Source organism: Microchirus variegatus, assembly GCF_963457635.1.
Source record: "Microchirus variegatus genome assembly, chromosome: 2".
In the NCBI taxonomy this organism is placed as follows: Eukaryota; Metazoa; Chordata; class Actinopteri; order Pleuronectiformes; family Soleidae; genus Microchirus; species Microchirus variegatus.
The window spans coordinates 16,478,182-16,487,837 of NC_139803.1; the positions used below are offsets into that span (position 1 = coordinate 16,478,182).

A 9,656-nucleotide genomic window follows, 5' to 3' on the forward strand; every position below is an offset into this window, starting at 1 on the left:
TTACAAGCAAAGTAGATAAAGTTACTACAAGAGTGAGGGTTTTCTTACATGAACTCCTGGAAATTTGTGGAGAATCATATTTGAAGATTCATGATTTCACAGATGTCACCTGCAACCAAGAATCCTATTGGATGGCACCAGATGTCAATCACACTGGTGCCAACTCATATGTGTCATGCTTCATTGTCTATGTTCCTCTAAATGCCAACATACTTTACAAAATTAACATCATGTTCTATTAAAGAAGACCAACAGCTATTGATTGAGACCATTACCACTTCAGGAAAATGTTTACTGACATTACAAATAAATTTTTCTATTTTCTAATTCAAACAGTTATTTTTGAACCAATAAATTGTAACATCCTAGTTAGGGTCGCCTTGCAAAGCAGAAGGTCTGCGGTTCATATCGGACTATGACAAATGCAGCGGTTGATTGCCTGTGTCAGATACTGTTCAGAAACTTAAAGGGGACATATTATGTAAAATCAACTTTTTAATCATTTTTATATTTTTGGGACTCTGGAGGTCCTATCAGTGCAAATTGTTAAAAAAGATGACTCACTCATGTTTTTGTGGTCCTCCTCAGTCTAAGTACAGGAGATGAAACACGCGATTTTGACTTCCGCACTCATTGGGACGTCACAATGCGCTAAATTCCTGGAATTTGTCCGTAAAACACGTGAGAGTGCTGGCGACGGCACCAACATCCGAAAACCGGAAGTCCAAGAAAAGTTCTATTCTTGGCTCCACAGTGCAGCACAGAGTTCTACACAAACTTCCAGCCTCAGAGGATTTATCTGTCCAGTGCATACATGTTATATATGACGGCAATGTGCCTGCTAGAGCCTGTAAATGATCCCTTTTCCAAATGCTAACTGCTGTTAGCTCCTAGTAGCCTCTGTAGCTGATGTAATTTCCTGACCCTTAAGTTTCGTTTTATTTATTTATTTTTTCCTTAAAGAGATGCTACTAAACAGAGCCTTCTGAACAGGACTGTTTTGACAGGGTGCTCTGATGCTTCATCTTTATGGTATTTTGACCAAAGCATGTCACAGACATGTTCATTAGGACACCAGGGAACGACTTGGAGAAATAGGGTATAATATGACTCCTTTAACTGATTAGGGTGCTGGCAGGAGATGTTCTGAAACACTCAAGAGAAACTTCTTGATGATTTTAAGGGAAATATCCTGACTTGCTGGTCTGAAAGCAGCTGAAATTACTTCAGCTGTTTTCAGCCTGTTTGACGAACATGTTGAATGGGGCTGTATATGAATGTGTGTGTGAATGGTGAAACTGTATCGTCAAGAGCTTTGAGTGGTCATCAAATACAGAAAAGTGATATTCAAATTCAGAACATTTACTTCAATTGTGTGCTGGGTTAGAAAAAGGGAACATTCATAGGCCTCTTTGCAATGATGAAGGAGGAGGAGGAACCAGGATCCATTTCTTGCCAAAATGGTACCAATATTTCACAACACCACCTGATCTGAATAAACATTCCCAGCTGCTCTACTTGGCATACCTCACTCACACAGCACACGTAGCTCCCTCGCTGGAGCCAAAGAATTACCAAGCAGACACAAGTCTCGTAAAAATCGGGAAGAAAATCGCATTAGACCACCATTTGCACCTTCTGCCGGTGTAGTTCTCACATGAAATGAAAAGCTAAGAGTGTTTTGAAGGCCATGAGCATCAGTCCTTTCACCATCTCATCTTCACACATGCTGCACAGAGGCTTATGGTTATTTTCAGCCTCTGCAGTAATGGAGTGTGGCAGATGATGTCAAACCCCTGGATCTTTCCTCCTGTCCATTGTTTCAGCAGTGTACAGTAATAAGACACAGCCCATAATGTATGTGATTCCAGGACCTTTGCAAGCCTCCTGTGAGCATGTCATTACACCGCCTTGGTGAATGCTTTGTCTTTGCCCAAGGGTTGTGTGGACATCTTTTCTCCAGAACAATATGAAATTATAGTTGTGGAGGAAACAATGTCCGACTGCTGGAGGTTTTTGTTGTCCTAAATTTTTAAATGCGTTTCCTTGTAAAGATTTAACAATCCACCCCCCCCCCCCCCCCCCCGTGCTAGTCTTGCGCAAAGTCGAATGAAAAACTGTGGACAATCACATTACACACACTGCTGCACCGAGTCGCTCTCTGTGTAATGTGCTGATGCCGGTGTTTGTCTTGTTTATCAGCTTTTATTTAAGTCAACTTCTGCTACTTATACCGATTTTTAATCCGAGCTCCACTGATTTATGTTGATCAACCATTATCTATTCATGTATGTCTTTAAGAGCAAGACGGGCGTGTCACAAATTCTCAACTGTGTCCTCATTTTCTCCCCCAATGAGCTTGTGTTAGATGTTGAAAACCACATTCTCTGCCACTGTCCTCTTTATTTCCTCTTATTCCATTAACCATTTAGATTGTGTTAGTTTTCTTCAACACTCAACAGCTTGTTTGCAACCAGGGATATTTAAAGCAGGGGTAGGGAACCCTTTTCCTATATGGCTTTCTATATAAAAGCTATTTCAATTTTTAAAACATTTTTGCAGGCCAGGCTAAATTATTATGGCCTGAGCTCTGAGTGCTGCGCAGGAAAAAGAAATAGGTTTTTTTTCCCCCTCTACAATTTTATTATTGTGATTTATTGGATATTTTATTCTCAATCTATTTGTCTGCATTTTTTGGTTGTGGTGGTTGGGTTTAATGAACACAAAAACTGAAACCAAAATTCAGACACCCCCCTACTTCTCCCCAGAAAAATCATACGGTATATTAATTGTTTTCTGCCATTTATAATTTGAACATTTTTCTTCCATTGAAAAACGAATGGATTTGCAGTGCAGGGGTGAAATTCCCGACCGCAGTCGCCACAGTAATCCAGATCGAAGGTGAACAGGGGCGATATCCATCTCTATTTACTCAAAAAACAATAATCATGTTGAAAAACAATTATTAAAGGTGCATTATGTAATAAATCTAAACCAACTGGCCATAAAATCCTCCTAATATGTCACAGAGACTCATATAATGTGTTCATATAACAAACTGAACTCACCAACAACAACAGTACAGACAAAATATTTGCATTAAAAAAAATATTTTGCAGACTGCAAATCATGTTTATGTTTTGAAATCATGTTTTGGCATGTGGCGCCACCTACCGCCGTCTACCAATCATTGCAGTCAGTAAAGTCTCAGCTGCCGAGCAACCACGGGTTGCCAGTTACGTCAGAAAACGAAACCTAAAAGACCTCGGTATTTTGAATTTGAATGTAGTAACTGTTTTTGGCCACAGTCAAAACAAATCCTCAACATTTCCTCTGTTGTAATAATGTTGTTGGTCAGGTACCATGATATGTATTTAAAAAAAAAAAAAGTGGATCGGATGCTATAATACATACTATATTGAACAGTGTACAGTATATTCCTGCAACTAAAATCCCTTATGAGTGCAAACCAAAAGATGCAGGTGCAGATGCAAGTCAATTCTGGAACCCACATCTCTTTTTAAACTAATAAACTATCATTCCCTGCACATAAAAGATATTACCTTATAGCTAGATTTGAACCTTTTTCTATATTTCCGTGTGGAGGGCAGGGAGGAGAGGGCGAGTTCTGAAGAATGCTGAGTGGTGCCGGAGTCGCCGTGTTACAAACAAAAGAAAGTCATTCCAAACATCAATAAAAGTTGGTGTCAGTAGAAAGTGTCGTGCCCGATGTGCACGACTGAGCAGGTTTTTCCAACTTGCCAGTGACATGAGAGGCTGAATCATCGTTAGCAATCTGTCTATTGAATTTTGTAGTGTACTGAGTCCTGAGGGATTTTTATCTTTTTATTTTTTTTTAATTGTTCTTAGTTTTTCAGCTTCCCCCAGATGGTGTTTTCTCTCTTCCCATTCCTGGAAGTCTGTTGTCTTACATTCATCTTGTTATTAAACCACAGTGTTTATCTTTTGATAGTACAATAATCTCTATTTGGTAAGCAAGCTGCCTCACAATGCAGACTGTGTAGGTGTCCAAACTATTGCTCACACACAGAACCTTCCTGTCTGTAGTGGGATCCGCCTCCACGTTTCTTTTAGTTTAGCCGTGTTGAGCTGGCATGCTATATTTCATGGTGAGAGCAGCCAAGTAAAATGAATGGAAAATACTATTTAATTGTAGTTTACTTGGCTTGCTACTACGCTATCTGTTTTAAAGGGGACATATTGTGCAAAATCAACTTTTTAATCATTAATATCCTTATATTTGGGACTCTGGAGGCCCTATTAGTCGGCAAAGTGTGAAAAAAGATGACTCACTCATGTTTTTGTGGTCCTCTTCAGTCTAAGTACAGGAGATAAAACATGAGATGTTGACTTCCGCACTTATTGGGACATCACAATAAGTTAAATTCCTGGTATTGTTGTCTCGCTGAGCTCCACTTTGTCCATAAAACACACATTAATTGTATTGCTAGTGGACATGGACTGGACTTTGACCTGTTTATTTTTTTCTCGCTGCTGTCTTCTTCCTCTGTGTACCAACTTCTTCTATTACTTCCAGGTCAAAGCCCAGCAGTGGGAACTGTGGAACATGCGCAGAACGCTTAGGCCAGTTTTGGGTCCAGTTATGCAATCCCAAGTGACTTTTGTGGTAGTTTGACTTTGAGAAATTCAATATTTAAGTCTCAGTCCAATGAGATGACCAGAAACTACAATATTGCATATTCTCTTAAAGTAAAGACGTTGCTGAGTGTTGGGCTGTGTTGTTCAGATCTGATGCTGCTGCTGCAGCTGCTAACCATCTCAGGTGGGACTGTAAGTTGCTGACCTACATCTGCTGACATTTCCAAAACCCAGGCTCTCACTGTGAGTCCTCTCAACCTGTGCCTACTCGATGACGATTCTCTCCTGACTTAAGTGTCACACATAAAGTCAATTTTATTCGTAGTGAGGGTTTTCTTTCTCTGCCAAAGGGTAAAGTTGGACCTTTAAGTTGGACCTAAAGAGATTCTACTAAACAGAGCATTCTAAACAGGGCTGTTTTGGCAGGGTGATTGAATTGCTATGGTGCTTCATCCTTATGGTATTTTGACCAAAGCATGTCACAGACATGTTCATTAGGACACCAGGGAACGAGGTTAACTTACTAACTACTAGTAAGCCAGTGTCTTGTCTTTTTGTTTTCATATTTTATTGTTTGTGTGAATTTGTCTCAAATGGATCATGTGTTACATATCCTTGATATCCGACTTACTAGCACACCGCACTAGTAAGATAATTCTACGCACTAGTTAGTAGAACAACTGTGTGTTACTAGTAATACTAGTAATGAGTTTATAAAATATACAATATTTTCTCTTTTTTATGTGTAATTTCATTAGCCAAAATATGTTCAGCGCTCTTTAAATCCATAAAAATACATATTTCTTTTGAAGGTAACAGTCTGTTTCAATTGATGGCATCCCTTTTGCGGAACTGCTGCAATGTTTTGCATATATTATGCTTTCGCCTTTGAAAATTTCCATGAATAATGAACTTTTTAAAAAACATTCCACATGCTCATACTTACATACAAATACCGGGACTCTTCATCATGAAGCTACAGGTCTGCTGGTCTTGCAAATATTTCACAATAGAAGAAATTAGAAAAAAAAAAAATGAATATGGAAGCAGGGAACAGATTCGCGAGAGGGATTTTACTTGAAATGGGTACGGGGATGTGTTGCGTTTGTGACACAATGATGAGCTTTTCAGCGCAGGTGAGTGCCATTCCTGCAGAAAGCGGACACGGTATATAGGGTGAGAGGGAGAGGAGAGAAGGTCTCACACTTCTTTAAACTAGCTGATTGTTTTGCAGTGTATGCAGCTAACTAAGGGCCTGATTTACTCAAGCTTTGCGTGTGCAAAAACGGGTGCAAACTGGATTGCGCACGCAAATTTGCGCTGGGAGGAGAAAATATGTATGTAATATGTAATATGTAAATATGTCATTTTAGCACGGGCAAAGTGATTTCAGAAACCTGATTTTTAAGCCAGGTCTGGTGCAACCGTGCGCACATATGGCTACGGTTACGCACATACTTCTGCACCCCTGCTGAAGCATAATCCTCTGAGAAATCCATAAACGAAAATACTTTTTGTCAATCGGGAAATTGCGCTTTTCCAGAGCATGTTCAACTACGCGTTCACAGATGACACACATTAATTTCTTAATTGGTATATCTGAATAAATTACACACAGATATCCATAGGGGAAATTCGTGTTTGTACTGGTATGGGCTGAACTTTTTCTGTAGTTTGTGGTTCAAGGATGTCATATCCCGATTCCAGTTATCTGTTCATCGCAGAAAGTCAGCTGCACTTGCTGTTCACTGGCTTCAAGTTTCATTTTGTGCTTCCGTTGAGTCTGCGCTTTCTCTTTTTCCATGTTGACAACCCTTGACTAGCGCAAAATCCTCATTTAAATAGGGCGGTCTTAACCACACTGTGGCGGCAATCGAATTAGGTCACCCGTGAAACGCAAACCAGCAACAGGCGCAATCTTTAAGCTTGCACACGCAATTTAGCGCTCTCTATTTGGGATCTTAGTAAATCAGGCCCTAAGTCTCAACATCCCTTTAAAAAAATGACCCACATCACAAAGAAGCTGTTGCTATTCTTTCATCTTAAAATTCATGTTTGCCATGTGACCTTTCCTATGACTGTAATTAGGTGCAATGTTATCCAGCCACAGTTGTCGTCTCTCAGCAGAGCAGGGACAGAATCCAGTCCGAGCAGCTGAATGCTTGTGTTGCAGATTGCGGCAGCTCCGTGTCATTGTGAATAATAAATACATACCTGTCAGACATTTTGTTTTGTGTTTCATTATTACTACTAGTAGTATTATTTTCTCAGCTATCATAGCCCCAGAGGCCCACACATGCTTTTGTGTTAATCTGGCCCAATCAGTGCGAGCAGGACATATTTTGTTTTCCAATTACTCGCCGACACCACTCTGTTCACCCACCATGGCCAATTTATAAACTCTTTGTTCAGGCGGTGCATTTTCTACACACACAGCTTATCATCTACTGTATTCCTACTGTAAATGGCTGAGTTATTGCTGTAGTGTCAAAACCGCAGCAGAACGGGTGGCTTTCACTAAAATGTGATTAATGGCGTGCAATGTTTTTCAAATCTTTGTGTCATCATGGTTGAACATGCATTCAGAGACATAGAAACCTTTCCGGGTGGACATACTGGTGGCTTCTGAACTGCGCATTCATTTATCTATTTCATTTAAACAGGAAGCCAGTAAGTGAGTAAAAGCTGCTTTTAAGAACACACACCGTCTGGTCTGAGCCACAGAAATGTAATTACTGAAATGTGCTGCACTGGTAAATGTGTAAGTTAAATGCCAAAGTGCATAATTTGTAGCTAAAGCTGTTTGCTGGGCCACTTGATTTATCGATGATAATAAACCGCTTCACATACAAGCTACCTGGCAGAAAATGCATATCACAGAACGAGCAATAAATAAACCGCATTGTCAAAATCACACAGTGAGGCTGAGCATTTTAGTGAACTGTGAACGGAAAGAAGAAAGAAATGCCTTCCAGACTTTTCTCACAGAGACATCACAAATGAAACATGTACTATAGTTTGGAGAAAAAAAGTCTTGGTTTGGTGGAGTCTCAACGCTACCATCAGCCCTGCAAAGTGAAATGGTTTATGGATGAAAGAAGCTGAACACACTATATGATATACATATGATGTCTTCAACAGTGATATAAGCTTGAAATATATCCAGATTTAGACTTGTTTTTCACCAGAATGTGTTCATCAGCACATTAATTGTGTGTTTCATACTTTGCAGCACTATAAATTGTCATAATTTCCTGGACAAGGTTATGATGTACGTTTATTTTCGTAAATAGCCACAAACATTTAGATGGTGTTCATTTTTTCATCATTCAGATGAAGATGCAACACTGGCTAAATAGCTGGAAGTAACCACCATAACATTGTCACTACACTCTTAGAAATAAAAGTGCCAAGTAGAACCATATAAGGTTCTTCGGCTTGTCCTCATAGGAGAACCCTTTTTGGCTCCAGGTAGAACCTTTATATAAAGGTTCCACCTGGAACCCTTTTGGAGGGTTCCACCAAGAACCCTTTTAAAACCCTTTATTCAGGAAAGGGGTTTTAAAGGGTTCTCTGGCTCAAAATGGTTCTTACTGGAACCATTAGTGTTACCAAGAACCCTTGAAAAAACCCTTTCCTCGGGAAGCAATTGGTTCCAGGTAGAACCTCAGCCCTTGTAAAAGGACCCTTTTGGAACCCTTATTTCTAAGAGTGTAGGTGTCATGGTGTTTTCTTCTTCCTCTGACTTTTTTTGTTTTCGGCACGTTTCTGATGTCTTACTTTTAACCCATTATCTTTGGTGTGAACGAGACTTTCAAAAACCTTTTTGGAAAACAACTTGATTTCTGATTGCTTTCTGCTTGTTGTGTCTGTATGATATCACTTAAGCGTCATTGTTGTTTTGTTTTGTTTTTTTTGTCTTAGAATAACCACCACTGCTGCTTGCATGATGGACCTGAGGAGGTACCCTCTCGATGAACAAAACTGCACCCTCGAAATTGAAAGCTGTAAGTAATGCAATCGCATGTTAGAGAAAGAAGCAATGGACTTGTGAGATTTAGTTTACACATCTGATCTGGTGTTTGTTCTGAATCAATGTCTGAGTGCACCCAACCCTCTCATCTGATAACAAAAATCTCAATTAGATGTGGTTTGTGGATGCATGTGTCCAAATTCCTGAGCTGCATGATCGCAATTGATCCTCAGATGACTTCCTCTGGCCTGCAGTTTAACTCAAGGTATTTTTTACACCGATCAAGGCCCCCATGAATTAATGTATTTTTTTCCCCACCATCCCATTATTATTATTAAGAAAGATGATCATGTGATGTCTTTTTCTAATGGTTCAAATCTTATTTCATGTTGCAGCAGCGTGAGTAGAGGCTTGATTCACTCAGCTCCACCCTTAGAAATAAGGGGTCCAAAATGGTCCTTCTACAAGGGCTGAGGTTCTACCTGGAACCATTTGCTTCTGCAAAACCCTTTCCCGAAGAAGGGGTTTTTCAAGGGTTCTTGGTAACACTAATGGTTCCAGTAAGAACCATTTTGATCCAGAGAACCATTTAAAACCCCTTCCCTGAATAAAGTGTTTTAAAAGGGTTCTTGGTGGGACCCTCCAAAAGGGCTCAAGGTGGAACCTTGAAAAAAGTTTCTACCTGGAGCCACACTGTACAGTATGTCACACTGTACCTCTCAACATATACACTCTTAGAAATAAGGGTTCCAAAAGTGTCCATCTACAAGGGCTGAGGTTCTCAGAAAGAAGGTTCCAAAAAGAAACATTTTGACCCAGAGAACCCTTTAAAACCCCTTTCCTGAATAAAGGTTCCACCTGGAGCCATAAAGGGTTCTCCTATGAGGACAAGCCGAAGAACCTTATATGGTTCTACTTGGCACTTTTCTTTCTAAGAGTGTACTCCCGATTATTTTCTCTCTCCCTGTCACTCTTGCCAGCACAAAGACAGCTGGTGTTGGATCTCCCATTGGATCTAAGAGAAGATATCTTTATGAACCAGATTACACAGACGGGGCACTTC

The 9,656-nt window shown here is 40.0% G+C and overlaps 1 protein-coding gene across 1 annotated transcript in view; it reads left to right on the plus strand.

The window, feature by feature from the left end:
* Positions 1-9,656, plus strand: part of gabrb4 (gamma-aminobutyric acid type A receptor subunit beta4) — a gene marked incomplete at both ends in the record, with an annotated part of 66,121 nt that overhangs the window by 43,525 nt on the left and 12,940 nt on the right. Inside the window, one exon of the mRNA XM_083910063.1 lies at positions 8,545-8,627. Coding sequence (XP_083766189.1) covers positions 8,545-8,627 — 83 coding nt within the window. The remainder of the gene's footprint in view (positions 1-8,544; positions 8,628-9,656) is intronic.